Source organism: Poecilia reticulata, linkage group LG1 (genome assembly GCF_000633615.1).
Source record: "Poecilia reticulata strain Guanapo linkage group LG1, Guppy_female_1.0+MT, whole genome shotgun sequence".
NCBI classification, from domain to species: Eukaryota; Metazoa; Chordata; class Actinopteri; order Cyprinodontiformes; family Poeciliidae; genus Poecilia; species Poecilia reticulata.
Genome location: NC_024331.1, coordinates 776,109 through 798,605, shown reverse-complemented (window position 1 = coordinate 798,605; position 22,497 = coordinate 776,109). Strand labels below are relative to the sequence as shown.

The following is a 22,497-nucleotide window of genomic DNA, read 5'->3' as shown; positions in this document are numbered from 1 at the left end:
TAAATTATATGACTAACTACATATTACTTAATAATCACATTTATTTGCTGGCATTACCTAAAAGTGTTTCATTTTAATATCTCACTTAAATTCCTGATCTACATGCAAATACTTGATATAACGTAAACACCAAGAAATGGGGGAAAAAAAGGTTTGTGAAATATAGAGTATTGCATTTTATTGTAACAGGATAGCAAAATGAACAGTAAATATATCATATACTTCCTAGCAGCTAATCAGACATCAGACTTGTTTTGCAAAGTCTGATCATCACCAGTAAAGACTGGTGATGAAAACTCGTCACTCTGGAGGAGAGGTAGACCGGCTCAGCCCCGTCCAGGATGACTGGAGTGTCAGGGTAACCAACAAAGTCTGCAAGTAGATTTTTGCATATCTAGTGCTCCGGTTTCAAGATCATAGTTAAACCAAGTACTGTAACAGAAAAAGTTAGTCCACGTTGTGATGATCCGGCAGACCGTGGACTGATTGACGCCATCAGCTGGTTCAGATGCTTGGATCTAAGGTAATCGGCACAGAGATCCTGGCTGAGAAACACATCACGAGGTTTTGCGATGCAAACCTGAAAAATTAAAAACAAACAACAAACTAATAAGCATCCATATTTAGCTGCACAACGTAATCAAAACTAATAAATCCTCAGCTCTTTTTGAGAGTTTTGCTTGAAAATAAATTGACAATATCTCAGGAAATTAAATGTTTAAGTGAAATAGTTCTGGTATCACAAAGAAACTGCAAAAAATGTTTCAGAGGTGTAACAACACTGAAGTTACTGAGTAAGAGTGAACTAAAATACTACTTAGAAAATGCATGTTAAAATCTGAATACTCTTTTGAAAGTGTGCAGCTGAAATTAATTTAAACTACTAGCAGGCAAAGCACAGTGTTCGCCTAATATCTGTACCAACAGTAATACAAAAAATTATGCATATGAGGCATTAGTTTATAAAAGTCGAGGCAAACCTAAATTTACCAATTTAAAAACAAAAAAGCAGCAGGAGGATGTAACTTCATAACCTCATTTTCTAAGCAGAATCTCAGAGGGAAAAAAAGAGAAATTAGGTTTGTGTAACGCAAGAACAGATTATAGCAGCCAAGTGGAAAAATTCACTGTAACGTGGATTATAATTATGAAACAACAAAGGTAGATGTCATATTCGGGATTCGGAAAATACGTGATTTTTACCATTTGTTCTGTGGGTTTTTCATGTGGATCGGTGCCACTTAAACGGCTGTAAAGCGAAGGTTTTGGACCTTAATCTGACCGATTATTTGTATGGTTTGTATCGGGCTGAAGTGCTGCTGCCCTCGGTTGTTCTTAAATTACCTGCTCGGTATTGGAGGGACTCGGCGCTCCGACTGCATGTTAAATGTATTTTATAATTGTCATATAAACAAAAGCTAAGGAGTTGCCTAAAAATAATTTCATACTCCGTATAACACAAACGCATCAACACACACGCATTGACTTACCTTGTGCCGAATCGCTGCCTCTGTTCTCAGCCTGTTCTCGTTGCAGTGGATTTCCTCCTGCATTATTTTCCTCCAACAAATTAATCCACTGAACTAACCACGTACTGCTCCTTTTTAACCTCCGTCTTTCCATTTCTGACGCTGGATTTTCAATATCCTCAAGCTTTGAAATAGCAGGCAGCTACAAACCCTGTGTTAGCTGTAGTGGCTAAGTTTTGGCTACAGTCCGCTGTCACCTTGATGTCAGCAGGAAAATGGAAAAACTAGGCACTGGATGGTCCCGACTAATTACTGGACGGCACACAAAAAAAAGATTGTTGTACCAGTAGCTCCCAGATATTTTAAGTTTTGCGTCTTTTTCATGGTACAGATCTTGCATCTTTGGCTGAAAACAATAGGAGCAAGCAGGACCCGGAACCAATCTATGTGGCATAAATTCAAACGGAAATACGTCACCACCTCATGGCATATACCCCATTTAAGAGAAGTCGCTTAATTTAATTTATTAAAAGTTATTGAGGCCACAGTCAGTGGTTTTTGTCACTACGGAGAAAAATGTAGATCAGTGATTCTTGAGAATAGGGACAAAACATGTCCTATTGATAAAGCACAAAATTTTAATAAAGGGCCTCGAGTTTGACACATGTGGTTTAGATGCATCCAAACACAGCATAAAACTGAACACAGTTTATTGTGAACTGTATTCAGGATGATGTGCAGTGCTGTTTTTTTTAAGTGTATTTAGACCAAAAAAGTTCCAGTTCAGTCTGATTTGATCATCTTCTTCAAAATCTTTATTGTGATCCCTACATGGTTTGTGGCAATCTGCAAAAGGGGATTTTTATGGGTTATGCCTTTCTTCTTGCCCCCTTTCTTGGAGGACTGATTGGTGAAGTGCATGAGTCATAGTGATCCTGTCAAGAGATAGTCCTACCAGAGCCGTGAGTCTCTGCAGCTCCTCCAGAGATCCTTCCTCTCTGATTAATGCTGTCGTTGGGTCTTACTTTTTTACACTTTTGGATAATGAACAGTGTCCACTGTTTATGTTAAATGTGTAAAAATCGACTGGTTTCACTTGTAAGTAAATAAGTCACACTGCATATTTTAATGGTGAAAAATTAAAAATGTTCCCTCCACTTCAAAGCACTACTTTGTGTTGGTCTATCATATACAAATTCCAATAGGTTTATGGTTTTACTTTTACAAAATGTAAAAAGGTTTAGGGGATTCGAGTTGTTTTTCAGACCTAAATGTATCAATGACTTTTCTGTGTTTTGCAGGACTGCCTGGTTTATCTTCTGAACAGGGAGCAGCACACAGTGGGTCAGGAAACCCCATCAGCCCGCCCCAACATATGCCTCTTCTCACCTGACATCCTTCCCCTCCACTGCCGGTTGCGCCGAGTCCCCGCACCACATCATCATACCAACAGCAACAAGGGAGACGATTTGCCGGAGAGTCACCGTTTCTGTGTTGCTGTTGAGCCTGTACTCAACGCCACTGTGCTGGTGAACTTTTCCCGCTGTGAGCGCACAACGACGCTGCGACATGGCGACCTTCTCTCCTTTGGAGCTCATTACATCTTCCTCTACAAGGACCCCACGGGCGCCAAGCCCCTGCCTGCTCAAACGTTGGCACGGCTACGCACATTGGGGCAGCTCTATGATTCAGGGGTAGAGGAGGGGGAGGATGGGACTCAAACTTGTAAAATGTGCGGTTCTGTACTGAAGGACAAAACCGCACAAGTGGTTAGTGTCGCGGCAGTTAGACGTAGCTTCAAGCCACACCTGGTGAAACCTCGCGGTGTTGGGATGGTGTCAGGAGGTGAAACGGCAGCACGAGGAGGAGGTCAAAAAAGAAAGCTACAGCTGGAGTTTGACCAAGCTCATGAGGACCAGCTGTTGAATAGAATCGTCTCTCTCATTGAACCTGGAGGTCAGTAGCTTTAAAAAAAAAAAAAAAATCCCAGTATACGTGCAGAGCTACTCCAGTGTACTGCCGCCATGAGCAGCACAATTCCAGAATTCATCACTCGTGTACTAATGATATTTATTAATACGATTATAATGATTAAATGGTATTATGTCTAATTAATTAGATTATTAACATGTTGCTTTAAATGGTCCAAGTACATGAGCTAAGAAAGAAGGCCACAATGTTTTTATATTTTTTTAATTCTGTTGTATTGAACAGATTTTCAAACATTATAGATAATTCTCACAATACTGGCACCATAATGTAGAAAGAAATGTCTGATGCCATTAATGAATACAGTGATTAGTGGAATCTGAGATAATCTCTAATATGAAAATGTGTTATTTTTTGAAGAATTCTACTCTGAGGTTTGGATAGTTTGGAGACTGCAGCACAGTGTTGAATTTGGATAAAAAAAATATTGCTGTATGGTTTTATATAACCCTTTTAAACACAGATTAGAAACACAATTTAGAATTTTATTTATTTTATTTTGTTTAAGCACAATATCTGACCTAGCTTATGTATTTATTTAATGCAAAAATATTTGTATTAATAGTTTAATATATCAAATATAGACTGTTTCTCCAGAGGGTGAATCAGTCTATATTTGATACTAATTTTGATGATCGATGATGGCAGCAAAACAAAACATACTTTGACAAAACATAAAAATGTACTTTTTGCAACAACTTGATTCCAAAAGATGTCAGATTTGTTGTCAGACTGTACATCTCTTCTGTTTAGTCTAATCAGGCCTTACAAGTCAGTGCCTAAGTTTTCCTGCCCTGCAGAATAGAAAAAGCAAACCTCTGATTTTTAAACACTTAGTTCTGTTTTATGCTAAAACGGACTCTAGCAAAGAAAGTTACAGAAAGTCAAATATACAAGTGACATCTCTATAGCGTCACCTTGGTTGATTGTCTTCCTCTCTTAAAAAGACAGGAGTCGTACAATATTTGTCTTCATCCATGAATGTTAACTGTAAGCTCCCATTTTTAACTATATCACCTTATTCTCATGTAGGAAGAGTTTGCCTGTGTCTATAAATATTGTGATGATTCATTTATGATTTATAGATTGGATATGCACCCCAACATGAAAATAAGTCAATATTTTTTTCAACTGGTCTTTTAAAATTTCTGCCCCCCAGGAGACGACCATAAGCTGACGCCTGCCTACCTACTGTGTCTGTGTATACAACACTCTGCATCAACCTTCCCTCCTGGCAGCTTTGGCAAACTGCTGCTGAAGATTGTCCGTCGAATCCAAACCATTGCATGGGTTGGTGTCAGTACATGAACTATTCTTTTGGTGAAATTGTACATTGGTTATCTCCGATTAGAGGAATGCCCTCATAGGCTGGCATTCAACATGCTTTATATTAGCATAGTTTGAATACTAGTTTGATCTAGGATTCAAACTATACTAAATCGTAGTGTTTTTGTTCATTACTTTTTTTTCCCATAGAAATTTCTCTACCTTAACTGATCATTGTAGTTGAAAACAGAAGTTTACATACACATGCTTTCCTCTGAGATGTTTCCTCTTATTTGCACCATAGTTATTTCATTAAATGAAGTTGTTGAGCATTCACTGACTCTGGTTTAGGCCTTGCCTCCACTCAGAACCGCTGGTAGAAATGAGACTGAAAGTGGCCAATGTTATGTCAAACCTAGATTGATGGATGTCTTAATCAGAATTTAGCATGTATATTGGCATATAGAAATCATTGAAGGAGTCTTTCAAATCTTAGTGAGAACACGTACTAGGTTACTAAGCAGTTATAAAGGCCATTAAGTAGCTGTAATGGCAGAAAAGGATTTAGCTATTGGTTACAAAGCATATCTTTGAGTTTGTAGTACAATAATTCATCTGGGAAATATAAAGCTACAGAGTTTGTATTCAGAATAAAAGATCATTGTTTTTCATATGTTTCTACAGCATCAATTTAAAACAAATATGCTTTTGGAAATTTGATGATCAAAATTACTAGTTAAAAATAGCAAAAGTGTCATACAGGCTTTCAAAGGCATTTGTGAAAAATTAAATTACGTAAATTTAGTATTCTGAGTCTGCCAGGCAAAAGCCTTTAAAAAAAAAGAAGTGTAATTCACCTACGCAGATCCTGCAAGTTTAATGGGAACTTAATTGGTGTGTGTGTGTGTGTGTGTGTGTGTGTGTGTGTGTGTGTGTGTGTGTGTGTGTGTGTGTGTGTGTGTGTGTGTGTGTGTGTGTGTGTGTGTNTGTGTGTGTGTGTGTGTGTGTGTGTGTGTGTGTGTGTGTGTGTGTGTGTGTGTGTGTGTGTGTGTGTGTGTGTGTGTGTGTGTGTGTGTGTGGCTTGCAGGAGAAGACAAAGGAGCTGGCTCAGAAGCAAGCTCAGCAGTGAGTATCACTTTCTAACTTATGCTGCATAGAAAGAAATAATGTGCACTTATGTGTTCCTGTCTGTATGCTGTTGTGTCACTGTGTCTTCATAACAATGTAACGCGTCACCTTGCATGTGTGTAGTCAGGACCCAGCCTCCTTGTCTTTACTCAGCATCTCAGACCTGATCCCAGACTTGCAGACCATCTTCTTCTGGATGTCAAACTCAATTGAGATCCTCTACTTTATCCAGCAAAGGGCGCCAGCCTACACACACAGCATAGAGGCGCTGCAAGGTAACACACACTCACACACTCAGTCTGAATGATAAGTGAAATGGCCTGGCTGAGGAGTCATTACTTTCAGACATGCAGCAGATATGACACATCTGTACGCATCACTTTCCTTTTTCCTGAAACCTCTTAAAGGTCCCTGTGTCTCTTGTCATCTCTGTCCAGGGTCAAAGGAGTCGTTGTTATCGGCGACCATAACAGCCAATGAAGAGGCTATGACTATCTTGGAAGAAGTGATCATGTACACATTCCAGCAGTGTGTTTATTATATCACTAAGGTTCTCTGTCCCTATTGATTGCTTTGGCACTATATTCCTTATGTTTTAAAAACTGAGCTGATTGCAAATATAAATTATCTATATTATCCTTGTATTGAACATACCTGAAATAAAAGTGGTGCATCTGTAGATTGAGATTATCTTGATCATGGCATATGTTTGTGTTTGTGTGTAGGCTCTTTATGTGGTGTTGCCTGGTTTATTAGACTGTAATCCATTCCCAGTCGACAGCTCTGAACCCTGCTGGAAAGGAGGTGTCGGGTTTCCTGAACCTGTCCGCAGAGTCCTGCAGGTAAGCGTCTGAGTTATACAGTAGACTTAGACTTACTTTATTGTCTTTGCACAGACACCACATTGAATTTTGCAACAAAATGTCATTAATGTAGAAGTGCGCAGGTATTAGTCAAAGCGAAAGGGCCAAGTATGGTGTTGTTGAACTTGAATGAATTTTATTCCTTACATTTTCCTTGCAGAAATTCAAATGTTTTGAGAAACAGTTCTCACAAGTATAATTGACTATTTTTTAGTCAATTTAGCATTTTGATGATATGTCGGTCTGTCTATCTATCTAGGTGTGTCTAAATACAAAAGGGACTGGAGCTCATTGAGAATTAATTAATTAATGGACTGAGCTTTAATGGAGAAAAAGCTTAACTCACATTTTGACACCCATTGTGTCTTCACTAAAGTTTATATAATAAAGGCTGACAATTGATTCATGAGATCCTGCATTTTTTATATTTTTCAAGTTTGTTTTTTAGCTGTTAGGCTTCTGGTTTAGCAGCTGTTGATGATAACAATCTGAGAAAATCCTTATTTCAAAGATGTAACTGTATTTTATGAATGGAAACTTCCAAAAGTACAGTTGTAGCAGATTGGATGTTAGCGGGAGGTCGAATCAAGGGTATACAAAAATTAAATTACGTAAATTCAGTATTCTGAGTCTGCCAGAATACTGTTGTGCAGGTGCAATCATCGACAACCACTTCTTTGATAGTGGTTCCACTCTGAAGCAGAATTAAAACTCTTGAACTCTGAGGAAATGAAACAAACAAAACAAATAGACATATTCTAAAGAAGCACAGCACACAACTGTGCCTATTTTCTTTCAAACTGAAAATTGATTAATGATCAACATTCTTGGGTGTTTGTGGTAGTTTTACTCATCAAATTCAAGTAAAACTGCTACAAGTATCTTCAGATCAGAGATCATAGAACAGAGTGAATATATATTTTAGAATATGTCACAAAGCATCAGTGATATTGACATTTCTGTTCTAAAAAGTTGATTTCTTTGTGTCTGCAGGTTTTTCAGAGTGCACAGGAGCTACTGCACGGTTACCTGGTTCACCCGGAGATCCAGGCTCAGATGTTTGCTTACCTCTTCTTCTTCTCCAATGTTTCACTACTTAACCAGTTACTGGACAAAGGTAAGGCAAAAAAAAACACCCACAGTGCCTGCCACACTCCTGTCTATTAAATATCCTTACTAGTGTGCATAGTTGTTTAGTATATGTGAGTGTGTGCCCTTTTGTCCTTGCCAGCATTTTGACAGGGACTATCAAAGATTTGTCTGCTGTGCCCTTCCCCTATTTGCATTCTGTTTCCCCTCCTCCTCAGCTTTCTCCCCCTCCTCCCTCGTTCTTTCCATCTGGCCATCAGGGGGTTTGACAAAGAAGAGCAGAGGTAGAGTTAAAAAAGTGGCAGGGTGAGGACCTGGGTGGTTGAGTTGTTATGATGACCTTGCTAATTGTGCATTATTGGCTTCAAGTACAGAAACAGTATTTACCACCAGCAATTTTCAACGTTTCCGGACAACTCACCTTATGTCTTTTGTCACACACACAAGCACACTCTGAATTATGCCATATGTCTTCATTAACTGGTGAGACAAGTGAGATCACGTGTCTGGCAAAGGGAGAAGGAGAAATGCCTTTACATAGTCTTCCATCTCCTCCCCAACTCCAGCTCATCACTCCCCATTTTGCTGGCAGCTTTTCTCTCTACCGCCTCCCTCCTTCATACCCTCTTCCATCACTCATTGATATTTCACTGCTGATGGTGTCCATAGAAACAAGGGAGTGAGTTTATGGCAGGTATAACTGACGCTTGCACCAGGCACTCCACAAGGCTCACACTCACACAATTACTCTTCACATCACATCACTTCAGAGGCCCCATAAACACAGTAAACATTGTGTTATATTGCAGATCAGGATAGAGTGTGTTTAGTTTGACTTGCTTGATTGGGTTATCTAAATGTGTGCATGTGGGTCTGAGTGTAAGCAGCTGTTCTAAAGCATTATCCCACCTTGATGAGATTCTATGTGATGTCTTGTCTGTATGAGATCCTTCATCCCAACATAGATTACTGTATGCCCAGACATAAGCCTATTACTTCAAAGAGGGGGTCCCTGTGTGTGTGCATCCAGAACATATGGTGGAGTATTGTAAAGGATAATGTGTGTGCAGTCAGCAGATAATGCTCACAGTTCATTGTCTGCCTGCAGCTTCCTGTCATGTGCAGTTTCTGCATAGACATGTCTGCGTTCCAAATAGATGCATACATAGATACTTTATTAATGCAGAAGAGGGAAATTCACATATCCAGTAGCACCAACCACAAATGCACCCACAGATATGCAATAAATAGGTTTTTAAAAACGATTTAAAAAAAAAAAAACATTAAATACCATGCAATGCATATAGTATCAGAGAGTATTAAAAAGTCTAATTGTTCTAGGAACAAAAGATCTGATCCACTCAGTTCTGGAGAGCAGTCAGCATAAGCACCAGGCTTTGCTACAGCTGCTTTTCTGGCTGACCAGGAGGATCTGAAGCAGCTTTTAATTTGTCCAGTGTGGCCCTCTCCTTATATATAATGACATCAGTCTATTGCCAATCACTGAACTAGCTTTTCTCATTAGCTTATCAAGTTGCAAGTATTTCACCAATCAGTAGTTCTGCAGTACTTCAAGGAAGGAAAGCAGATGGTAGAGAATTTCTATCTTCAGAAGTCCAACAATACTTCTTATGCTTTGGAAGTGTTATAGCTGCAGTATGTAACCTTTACTAAAAAAAACGATAACACTTTATTTGAAGGGGTGTGAATAAGACTGACATGACACTGTCATAAACATGACATAAGACCTGTCATGAACATGAATAAGTCTTCATGAATATTTATGACTGTTGTCATAAAGTGTCATTCAGTAAATCATGACACCTTTAATACAAATGTGACATTATTCAAAATGTCTTTGTTATGACAACTTGACATTAATTTAGACAAAAATGTCTTCATTATGACAACTTGATATTAACCAAAAAATCATGAACTGACAAATTTGTTATTAAAGTATTACCGATTAAACTTTAAAAATTAGCTTTATGTGGTAATATTATATAGCTCTGCCATTTTGTTTAGTCTTAAATTTCTTAATTTAATTGATACTGAAGTTTTACAGCAAGATGTCTACAAAGCACTTATGAACTTAGCATTTGAAACATTATTTAAGGCTGTTTTAAGTAGTGCAATACACCATATGCACCAGTGAGAGGCAGCAGTGCACAAACAGGCGTTCAGTGTGTTGATGAAGAAGAAATCTTCCATATTGTGGGGCCAACCTAACACAAGTTATAACCATAGACATGGGCCGTTTCTCAATACTCAAGAATGCAAGTACGTTCTTGAGTTCTTGGCAAGTACGTACCCGCAAGAACAGTTGAAAGTTCGTTCTTACCGAGTTCACAAGGACGCAGTATGCTAGTTCGCCAGTTCTTGATGACGTCATACAACACTGAACTGAGTGGTTAGATAAAGCTATAAGGTCTACTTTCTCGCCTAAAAACAAATTTAAATGAGTTTTTGTAGCAATTAATTGTGGTAAAAATGCAATACATTTCTGTACTGACCTTCTCTATTTACCGCTGCTGGTGGCGCATTGCATTGTGGGATACCTTGCTGCCTCAAGTCCGCAGAAGGATGCATTAATGCATCCTCGATAAAATGGGCGGAGCAAGAACACATCCGGGTACTTTGAGCGTTCTTGCCTGGATGTGTACTTTGAATTGGAACAGTACTTGGGCCGCTGTCGATGACGTTTCATGAGGATGCGAGAACACAAGTACAGACAAGAACGCATATTGAGAAACGGCCCTAATATAAGAATAGACGCCTCATGGACCGCTCTCGCCTATTGTCATTGACGAGATTTTTGGCGGCCATCTTGGAGCGGTCCACCACTCCACTCAGCGTTATGTGTTTAGCAGCACATCGATCATAACACACTTTTTTGTTACTGGAAACCATATTCAAACATCTATCAAAGCTACATTTATAAACAATTGTATTTTTTAAGTATGTTTTTAATACATAGTTCMGCATATTTAAATATGCTTWGTGGCTATAACAATAGAATAGGAATGGAATATTCTGATATTGATGWAYGAYGAGCATATTACAAAGCACACAGCCGTTCATAATTTATTTAATAAATTATTTAGTAATATCAATACATATTTATATAATTATACAAACACAAATAAATAATGATTAATAATGACACAAATAAATGATTAATACTGAATAATAGATATTGGATACATGTTTATATGTATGTAACATATGTATATGTTTTTCAGCCGACGAGTTCTAGCTTCAGAGTGATTCAGCAGTTGAGATTGAGGCCAAAATCCGATACGAGATTCATCCGTGCTGCAGTGAATCCGTCTCTCTTTAAAGATATCTCCCTCTTCTTCCTCACATTGTGTCTTTAGAAAACCTTCAAAAGAAAAACGGAAGATTTGGGATGTATCTTACATCCCAAAAGAATTACGTAAATAATAGTTTTTACCACCTGTGTAAACTTTGCTGGTGAATGTTATAACACATAATATAAGTTTTATAATACATGTTACATTGTTTAATTTATAATCTAGGATCTTGTGTCAGATAATCTAAGTCAATGTTATAAAATAATTAATTTTTTAGATTTACAGAATCTCAGTTAGCCTTCATAGCGGGGCTGAACCCGGTATTACACCAAGCACTACAGCTAATATTCGCTGGTATCTCACCGGTGGACATAAATACAGTAAAATAATATTCTAATCACAAAATATACATAATAATATGTCCATCTTACTTATGAAATGTTGTATGTGGAGCCCTCACAATAGTAGTCAATAGTCCATCGATCCGAACAATAATATCCCTCAGTGCTGAGGCATCTTCGGTTGTTTTGGTTGAGCAAAGTAGGAGGGACAACCGCTCCAAGATGGCCGCCGTATTTCCTGCGCTAGAGGAGCCAATGCGGGGTCTACTCTTATATTATGTCTATGGTTATAACGGCCAGACCTCCTGTTAAAAAGAAGCCAAAGTTTGTCACCTAATACATATGAGGTATGTGTCTTATTAACTTTACATTTTCTTTGAGAAAATACATTTGACTATGTTCTCTTTTTCTGTAATGTTAGCTTATGAGCAATTCAAGCCAATCCTACCTTGCTGTAAGTTAATGTTAGCAAAAGTTATTAAACTCCATTACTGTAATGTTAGCCCTTAATATTAAACATATTTTAGACTGGCAAATAGGTTTTTTCTCTCCAATTTTAATCTAGCAAATTAAAAGCTCATATGTTAGTCAAAGTTATCCTTTATGTGCATTATTTAGCAACTTGGCTGATGTGACACAGTGCTTGTGTTCTTTGCTTTGGAAACTTTAGCCACATGAAGACCCATGTTAGCCTAAGGTGGGGGCTAAGGTGGGGGGGACAAAGTTGGCTAATGAAGACATGCTACGAGTGTGGAGGAAGATAATGAGGACCAGCCACCAGAGAAAGAAGTCCCTGTTTGACCAAAGAGAAAGAAGCAGATTAAATATTTCCCTAGAAAATTAGGTAAGTCATTTTTGTGTTACTATTTTGTCCAGGTGAAGTGAGGTGGGACATCCAGGTAAAAGGGGAATGGGGAGCAAGAATCAACATTCACCAGCTAAGTTAATAATTTACGTTTTAGACAACTAAAAACTGGTGTTAAATCTATTTATTTATTCATAAACGTCTTGCAAACATCAATAAGTCAGAGTATCTGGTTGGAAATAATTTAGAATGCTCATTAAGTGACAAGATACACTCATGTGCCTAAAACTATACATTAAATGATGCAATCTGAATAATAACAGTGGCAGTCTGTCTGAACTTCTGCCAAACAAATATTTGATCAGAATAATTTTGTTCAGCTTTAGTTATTATGCTACTTGTGTTAAGAAATAATTGTATTGCACTTCATAACAACCAGTCATGTTAACTAGACATTTGTCTGCCAGTCTACCATTCTGACAGTGTGCAGAAAGGGGCATTTTTGGAGTGGTATTTAAATAAATGCTGAATTATGATGACATTGTTTTTTGTTTTTGTTCTGTTTTTAAGTGATCACAATGAATTGAGTCATAACCGATTATGAGAATGTCCAGTTTGAATTCATGAAAAGGCTTTCACCATGATAAATTATTGCAAGAACAGCTGTAATTTCTGAGCATTTCTGGACACCTTCAAAGATCTGCTGCCAGAAAATGAAGACAAGAAGAAGATCTCCTGTTTTCAGAGCATTACAGGAAGACTATTACAAAGGAGATGGCTGACATAATCAAAGCAAAACATGTTACTGTTGAAAGAACCTATTTTCTTAAGTTAAAGAATAAGTAATTCTGTTTTAGTTTTTCAATCAGTATTTCAGAGTAATAACATACTGACCTGACGATAAACTCTGTTTGAAGAACAAGTTATCTTTTGTTTTATTCTAATGTACAAAGGGTTTGTTCTACAGCTATGATGGTAGTTATAAGTAGCTCACTTCACTTGAGGTAAGACTTAATATCAGTGACTCTGTTAGCATAGCATTTGACACTGTAATAACACTAAATTACATCTTTATAATTGCTGCTACTAGTTTCACTTTACTTGAGGTAAGAGTTAATATTAATGACACCGTAATAACACTTAATGACATATTCATAACTGGTGCTACTTGTTCCACTTTACTTGATGTAAAAGAAATTGTTATTGACTCTGTTATTAAATCATTTGACAGTGTAATAAAGCTTAATGAAATCTTTATTGTTGGTCCTACTTGTTTCGCTTTATTTCAGGTAGTGGGAATATTCATTGCTGTTTTGTTAAGGCTTTTGATAGTGTAATAACAATTAAATCACTATCACTATATATAGATATATTATGACATAAGATTCTTGGTTAATGTCAAATTGTCATAACGAAGACATTTTGAATAATGTCAACTTTGTATTAAAAGTGACATTTTAATACAATGTCACTTTTGTATTAAAATGACAATCAGGGAGAAATCAATACCCATGTCACTTTTGTATTAAAATGACATTGTATTAAATTTATGACACAGTCATAAATATTCATGAAGACTTACTGATGTTCATGACAGGTGTTATGTCATGTACATGACAGTGTCATCTCAGTCTTATTCACAACCCTTCAAATAAAGTGTTACCAAAAAACTTTTTTTTCTATATATTTGTTAAAATTATCATTGTCTCGACAGTATAAGATAATCTGTGAAAAAAAATATCAGGCTCCTCTGCTCTCCCAGTGCTCCCAGTATTAACTGGAGAGAAAATCCATCGCTGTCAGAAACAACCAATCAGAACCAGGAGGAGGGTCTTAGCGCTGCCAGTCTCCCTTGTATACATGCTGCTTATCTTGTATACATGCTGCTCCCCCTTTATCGCTGCTACGCTACAGCTGGTTCACTACAACGGAGCCTTCCACGATTGCTCAGGCTAGTCAGTATGTCTACTGATAATGGCAGATAAACAGTTTTTCTGCAACAGTAAAGGCATTTCTCCACTAGTTATCCTCTAACCGGTTCGGTCTCGGTCCACCACGGCCAGATTCATTTCCATTAGTAGATTTGGATTGGCTCTGTCTGACTGTTCTTAGATTTTTGTACCTACTTCAGGGGTAGTAGTATACAGGGGTAGTACTGTATGTTGTTCTGTATTGTTCTCCAGTACTGAGCCAAGTATTGCACGGAAGTGATTTGATTGACAGCCGTGATTTAGCAGCGCTGCTAGCAGCTCATCTCTCTGAAGAACGGACAGCAATAAGGAAGAGGGAAACGATGCAGCTCTGGTCAGCGTTCTGTCGGAGGTTTGCACCGACAGTGTGAAACATGTGACGGGTCTCTGAAATATACTTGCGGTTTCCTGGGTATAGAGTGAACAGAAATGGGTCCAGACTGTACCATGCAGGCTGCTGTGTTGCTCTAAATGATTCCATAGACATTTTTACAGTTGGACAATCTGCGGTCTCTTAGTAAGGTAAGCTGTTATCTACGAAATCAGGGAGAAATCAATACCCATTTTTTATTATCTATATTTGACTGTTTCTGTCTCTTCTTCAGGTCTGGTAGAACAAACCTCAGCTTCTCCTTTTTCTTAAAAGCCCACTTTTTATGATTGAAGAGCTCCTTTATGCCATGGATTATTTTTTGGAAAACAATGTGCAGTCCTCACAAGGCCGTGTTTTCACAGAATTTGATTTAGTGTCCAACTGTGTGTTTATGTGTGTGTGTGTGTGTGTGTGTGTGGGGGGGGGTGTGTGTGTGTGTGTGTGTGTGCGTGTGCGTGCGTGCGTGCGTGTGTGCGCATAGGTCCAGCCCGGGGTTGGTTCCAGCGTTCAAAGTCGCTGCAAATCCAGGCGTGTTTGCGAATGCTGATGGAATGGGCAACCAAGTCCGGTCTGGGGCATCTGGCTGAAAAGTTCTTCACCAAACTCAACAGTACTGTGTCCATAGTGGCCATGCCCCCACAGCAGCTCACACAGGTGACCCACACAAAAGCATACTCATATACTCATACTTAATCAAGATATTGTTTCAAGAAACGTGCCACATCACTATTAGTCCTAAACAAAAGTCAGGCAGAATCTCAAGAACTTTATGGTTGTCATCTTTAAGATGCACATAAAGTTTATCTTAAACTTTTTGTTTACAGTAAACAAAAAGTTTTGATTAAATAATCTGACTTTAATCTGAATATAGTCAGATTATTTTTGTCCCTGCTTTGTCTGCAGTTGAGTTGGCGAGTGTTGTCCAGTGAGCACCCATCTCTGAAACCAGTCCAGCTCCACAGGATCCTCACCCAGTACCAGCTGACAGCAGAGATAGGTCCTGTCCCAATATGGCAGCCCAGCAGTGAGGATGAGGCTTATATCTATAGATCAGGTACAGGTGTGACTCCACCAAGTACCGATGATATAAAGTCCCATTATTGTTAAATGTTTGTGCTCGTCATTTCTGAATGACAGCAGTTGGCTTTATTTTCTGGATAACATAGGTTGAAGAAGCTGATAGCCATACTTAGATTATCTGTACATTTGTAAATATTAGGGCTTGAAACAATAAAACAAGATGAATCAATTATTGAAATAATCATCAACTAAATTAGTAACAGATTAATCATTAACAGAAGTATATATCGTATTTTCCGCACTATAAGGGGCACCGGATTATAAGGTGCACCTTCAATGGATGGCTTATTTTAAAACTTTATTCATACATAAGGTGCACCGCATCATAAGGCGCATAGAATAGACGCTTTAGTGTGGGTTGCCAATTTGTTCCGTACTCTATTATTACACATCCACATTTGTAAAGAAATGGTCCCCGAGTACTTTATATAGTAGGCTGCCCCAGTCATTGTTTCACTCAGTGTTGGTGTTGCGATATTGTGCCCAATTGCTTTCTGGGTAACACAGACCAACCGACACGCTGCCGCCGCAGTCTCTGTCTCTCTTCCTCCGCCCCTCTGCCCCCCCTGGTTTTAAATGTATTATCAAACTTTATTAGCAAACCAGCGTTCTGACAACTATCCCAGAGCACTTCTTCTTCTACGGGGGAAAATGAAGTCTGCGGCTGCTTACTGTAGTTGCTAGACCTGTTGTGGCTCAATATTGGTCCATATATAAGGCACCTCGGATTATAAGGTGCACTGTCGGCTTTTGAAGACATTGAAGGTTTTTAGGTGCACCTTATAGTGCGGAAAATACGGTACTCAAAAAGTCCATTGCTGAAAAACCAACATACTCAGTAGTAATTAAGCAAAAAATGTACAAAAAATCTTAACATTCTTTAACATTCTGCATGTAAGTTTAAAAAAAAGAACTTTGACTATGTTTTACCCAAATATGTTTTATTGGAATCTATTTGAATCTATTTTTCTTATAGATTCAAATAAATACTTCAAGTGGCGTAGATTTAGCTTCACCTGGTCGAGTTCTATGAAAAAAAAAAACCCTCTTAGATACTTTTTGCTATCCAATTATTAAGTGGTTAATCAAATAAAGTTGTCAGACTACTGTACTGATGTTAAGTCGAGCAGAAAGGACTGAGTTTTTCAACATGTTGCTGATAATCAATGTTAGAAGTACTTTTTAGCAGCAGATGCATCTTTTGCTTCAAATGACCAAGCGTTTACTAAAGTAATGCTGTATTGGATTGTCACCAATAAAATGTTTATTTTTCTTATAGATTCAAATAAATACTTCGATTCCTTTTTTATATTTCTAATACTGTGTAAAAAAGGATTTCTTCTGATTATCTGTCAGAATAATCAATACAATAAAATAAGTGTTAGCTGTAGCTCTTTATATATATTTATATTTATATATATTTAAATTAGAGATGTGCAGATCAGGTTTTTTCCTTCCGATTCCAATCACCGATACCGATTACATAATTTTTTTTTTTTTTTATCATAAACACTACCGGTTACATTATGTGGAAAAAGGAACCATGAATTCACCTTAATTTAGACAAAAACTTGTTTTTAATAACTTTTTACAAGAAGAAAACTAAACAAAACAGGCATTGTGCAAATTGTACTGATATCGGTAGCATAATCGACTGAATAAAACCTCTAAACATTGCCAAAAAATTCAAGTATAAAACTTAACATTCAAAGGCAAATACAAGTTTCATTACAATAAACAATCCTGAGTTACTGAATGAAAACTCCGTGATAGCATGGCGGCTAGCTGATTACTGCTAGTTCTGATTGGCTGTTTCTGACTGAGCGGAGTAATTATGCAGAACAGGGAGGAGATCGATTATTTTTTCAGAGATTATCTGTCTCATGTTAGGACAGCGAAAGTTTTAATACGTAAGTAAAATATTTTTTTTTAGATTAGATGCTGCAGCTTTAAACAGAGGTTCGGTGTGAGAGTCACTACCAGGTGGAGCAGAAACGGCGCTCCGTTTGTGAAATACTATTACCTGTAGCGCGTAGCAGAGGTTCAACAGCGAGAGCAGAACCAGCGTCTTACATCGCAGCTCGAAGACTTAAATAATTTTGCAGGTTATTTGTTTAGCTTTCTGACTGTCATGGTAATCCTGGTGAGTGTTTGTAGCTGTACGCTGCTTTACCTGCTGTCTGATCCTCMRTATGTCTTTTTTACTGCAGTGAGCCTCGATGTAGCCAAACTCTGTCAAGTATGGCATTGTTTTTATGCCATATTAGATTCGTCGTGTTGATGCATTTTGACATGCTTCACCCCACGTGCTTAACTTTTCTGCCGCAACACGCAAACTTCCCCATTTACTCAGAGCGTTATAGTTCCACATCGCTTAGGATTTGTTGCTGCGCGTTTGCGCAGTGTCAAGGAAAGAGGAGACCAGCTGCACAGGCAGGCTGCGAAATGAGATGCAGGTGATCAGTTTGTGTGATCGGCAACAAGAGACGTGATCTGCGATCACCGATCATACGCTTTTTCACGGAAATTGGCCGATTATGATCGGTGGCCGATCGATCGGCACACCTCTAATTTAAATCCATCCATTTTTTTTCTGCTGATCTTGGGTCTGGTCACAGAAGCAGCAGTACAAGTAGGGTAGCCCACACTTCTCCCTCTCCAGCCACAGTTCCAGCTTCTTTAAAGGGAATCCCAAGGCGTCTAGTGTGTCCTGAGTCTTCCTCTGGGTCTCCTCCCAGTGGAGCGTACCCTGAACACCTCACCAGGTGGTCAGGAAGCATCCTGACCAGAGGATGAGGTGTCAGTTGAGGTGGCTCGGTGACACAAAACAGATTCAACTTTTGAATCTTGTTTTGTGTCATTTATAGACACAAAACCTGTGACTATAACTGTGTAGGAACGTCCCCGAAGGACACGGTCAAATGCCTTCTTCAAGTCCACATGTTAGCTCAACATGTAGCCAGTTGAGCGAACTCCCAGCTACCCTGCAAGACCCTGTAGAGCTGGTGCAGTGTTCCATGACTGGGACGAAAACCACACCGCTCTTCCTTTTTCAGAGGTTTGACTATCTTACGGACCACTGAGGAGCTCTTTAACCACCTCAGTGATCTCAACACCAGGGATTACAGAGCCCGCCCCTAATACCCCAGGCTCCGCTTCTTCGCAGGAAGGCATGTTGGTGGGATTGAGGAGGTCTTCGTAGTATTCTGACCACCAGTCAGAGTCCCAATTTAGGACTCTGACTAGGCCTCTCTAAAATATCTTCCAGTCAGAACAAAAATATTGTAAAGAGGTATGGATAATTTTGTGCTTAACTGTATGTTTTTGTTGCATGTTCAGTTGACCTCCTGGAAAGCTTTGAGAACCACCCGCCCATCGTCCTGCCCAGCTCAGGGTTCAGAGTGGACCTGGACAACGAGTGTGTGGAGGACAGCATCTACAGACAGCTGCTCTATGTGCGTCACTACCTGTGGGGTCTGAGGACCAAGACGCAAACTCACACCACCACTCCCAGTGTGCACACACAGTCCAATGGAACCAACACAGCCGACTGGCCGGACGTCCAGGTCAGAAAAATCCACGCCTAAGCATGCCTCCCACTAATCCAGGTCATGTGACCCAGCAGCTGTAGTAGTTGTGGGATTATAAAGAACTTCTAAATCAAAAGACAAAACCTTCTTCTCTGGCCATCTCCGGCTCACATACACATGCACTCACACAAACCTAGACACGGTTGAATCATGGTTAATCTGATTAGACTGTGGGATGTCTAATTATTGGGAACAGCTGACTAGACCATAATCTTTGGTGTTAGAGCACCTCATATGTACACCAGAGATTCATACAGTCACAGATGCACTAAGAGGAAGGTTTGTAAATAAAAGGATTATAAATTGAAACTTTAATGATATTAACTGACGTCTTATTTTTAGAAACAAAGTGCATCCTGTATCAGTGGTGAGAGACAAACTCGATTCAGTTTGTCATATCATGAAGTTTGTCCTCAAAGTCTGTCCTTTGACAACCCAGAGGGAGCTGCTACCTCCGGCCCACAGCAGCCCCCGCTCTGGGGGGGGCGCCGGGGATGAGACAGCAGCAGAGGAGAGGGGACGAGACCGGCCACCGGGCCAGACACAAACCCACAGCCTCAGAAGGAACGGAACCATTCACCATCCTCGTGCAGCAAATCCGGACCCATCCTGCCTCCTGACCCCACCCAACACCCCCCTGTACCCAGAGGGGGGAGGTGTAGCGGGGTCCATTCTCTGCACCAGCATTCAGACTAATGGCTGCTCAGCCAGAACCCTAGCAGAATGTAAAAAGACCAACGGACTCCTCACAAATGGACTGGAAGGTAGGACCAAGCACAAAGTCCAGGGTGAATAAAAACATAACAAACAGTAGAAGCCATACTTTCACACTGAATGTTTTTAGAGTTTAACATAGTTTTATTTGGATGTAAAGTGATACACCAATATAAAGTCCAACATAATAAACAAGTATAAAGAAAATAATAGGTTTTCAAAACTTTGAACAAATAAACTAATAAGTGCAGCATATATTTCTATACAGCCCTTTTGAGACAATACTTTGCAGAGCCACATTTGGTATAATTAAAGCTGCAAATGATTGGCTCCCTCCTCAATCAGCTTTGCACATTTAGAGACTGACATTTTTGCCTGAGTCGTAGATCTCTGCAGCTCCTACAGAGATGCCTTGGGCCTCTTGGTTTCTTCCTTAAAACTCTGCTTGGCTGGCCTCTTCCATCACTGTTAGTGAGGGATTAAGCAGTGATCCATGAGATGTTCAGAGGTTATGATATTGCTTTGTTTTATTACAGAACTTATCACAGAACAGAGATTGGTGGGCAGTATTTATTATGTGACCAGTGAGGACAGTTGGCTGTACAGGATGTTTTTCAGGGTTAATAGGGTACTGATATTCAGCTACCCTCTATTCAGATTTTTGAAAACCATGCATATTAGTGTTGAAATTCTAATAAGAAAATTAAAATTGCAGTAACGGACAAGTCAGGTAATGAAGAAAAAATGGAACAAAATACGACACTAACTGGAGATGCTGAAAGAAGCCGTTTAGATCTGGATGGAAATGTGAGTCTTCACATTTCACTGCTTTCAGAATATTATCTGCTACAGAATAACACATCAGACAGACGATGCAGTTTATTTTTACTGTGTTCAAATATTTTGTAACTTATTTTCTGAATTGACTTAAAGCTAGATCAAATATGTGTATGTAATGAATTATTGATTAGGTTTTGTTGCATTTAATTTCCTTTTGGGATCAACAAAGTACTTTTAGATTTGAATTCTTTGCTTTTTGCAACATTTTATTTTTCTCAATGCCAATAAATTGATGCCTGATCATATTCAGAATGAAATTGGATTTTCATCACTACTTTTAGGGTTTGTCTCCCCCTAATGGCCAATAATGAGATAGCAGAGCTTGATTTTGGATTTGTGCCTTCTCAGTGCAACTGAACTGTTTTCTACTTTGACATTTTTCCTAACTTTCCCTGATTGGCAGTTGACACACTAACAGCAGCAGAAACCTAACCCTGATTACCAATGGGTGAAGTGCCACTACCCTCAATATTTATATCAGTTATATAAATTTAACAGTTATATAAATTTATCAATGTTTTTATGTTCTATTAAAATCATGGGTAGAGCTTTAGTTGCACTCTGGAACCTAGACTTTGACAGCTTTGTGTTTGTGTTAGATCTCAGAGTCAAAATGAGCTGATAGAATCCGTCACTCTTCTGATCTCAGCTGTTAGGTTGTGCTGCAGCGAGTGCAGAGGTCGGCGGTGTGAACTGTGCTACGTAGTGACAGCTGTAGACTCATTTGTGTTGTTCTAGGTCAGCAGCGACCCTTCTGATGAGTTGTCTGATGTTTGTCAAACCCCACACAAACTGCTTTGTGTGTTTTTGTGCCTTTGGGTGTGTGTGTGCGTGTGTGTGTGTATCCTCTGCAGGATGTATTAGTGGCTGTGAGTTTCCTTTCCCTGTCTCCTCCCCCGGCGCTCCTTCCCTTGCTGATGATTTGTGTGTGGTGTTTGTAGTGGAACTCGACAAGGGACCCTACGGACTGGGAATGGGACTCATTGATGGCCTGGTAAGTTTCCAGATCAAATCTCCTGTGGTCTGTTACTGTTTAGGAAGTATATTTGGATGTAAAGTGATTTTTATTTTTTTATTATTTTGGAGCACCATGTTAGTGTAAGATACAGTTTATTTTGTAAAAATGCTGCAGAGCTTCAAGGCAAAGACATTTACAGCACATAAGTGATGTACAGAAGCCCTTAAAATCTTTTTTTTTTTGTCAGAATCTCACACTGAAAAGTATAACCTTTAAATGTGTATGCTTTTTCAGTGGACAAAATATGAGAAATAATTCATAAAACCAGTGGTGCTACATTATTGCTGTCGATTCTTTATGAAGCCTCTCTTTACCTACAGGATGGCATTTAGTGTCAAGGTGGAGCAAAGTCGGATCTTTGAGTCCTGCCTCCCTGACTGTGAAAGATGGCTCACTTCTTTACCTTCTGAATCAGTTTGTGTTGATCTGGTCATGAGTTTTGGATCACAGTCCAACTGTAGGACCAAGCGACACTTAGGAGTCGGCAATATAGATTCAGAATTTTATCACAACATTTTTTTGTACTATTGTGATGACGATAAAAAATTAGGATAAAAAAAAAATTAAGTAAATTTTTCAGGTGACTTCATGGCACAGAATTCATAGCACCGCAAACATAAATTCTTGAAAAATATTCTGATTTGAAAT

General features: G+C 38.9%; 1 protein-coding gene across 7 annotated transcripts in view; it reads left to right on the top strand.

Annotated features, from left to right (window-relative positions):
* radil (Ras association and DIL domains) overlaps positions 1-22,497 on the top strand; it is a 43,706-nt gene that overhangs the window by 15,856 nt on the left and 5,353 nt on the right. For 4 of the 7 annotated variants that reach the window (XM_008404988.2, XM_008404951.2, XM_017305414.1 and 1 more), the window contains 12 exons: positions 2,771-3,425; positions 4,618-4,748; positions 5,812-5,849; positions 5,976-6,127; positions 6,290-6,402; positions 6,578-6,694; positions 7,709-7,832; positions 15,089-15,261; positions 15,511-15,661; positions 19,027-19,253; positions 19,717-20,041; positions 21,686-21,825. In XM_008404988.2, coding sequence (XP_008403210.1) covers positions 2,771-3,425; positions 4,618-4,748; positions 5,812-5,849; positions 5,976-6,127; positions 6,290-6,402; positions 6,578-6,694; positions 7,709-7,832; positions 15,089-15,261; positions 15,511-15,661; positions 19,027-19,253; positions 19,717-20,041; positions 21,686-21,825 — 2,346 coding nt within the window. The remainder of the gene's footprint in view (positions 1-2,770; positions 3,426-4,617; positions 4,749-5,811; positions 5,850-5,975; positions 6,128-6,289; positions 6,403-6,577; positions 6,695-7,708; positions 7,833-15,088; positions 15,262-15,510; positions 15,662-19,026; positions 19,254-19,716; positions 20,042-21,685; positions 21,826-22,497) is intronic. The other 3 variants (XM_008404973.2, XM_008404969.2, XM_008404980.2) reach the window with 3 other exon arrangements.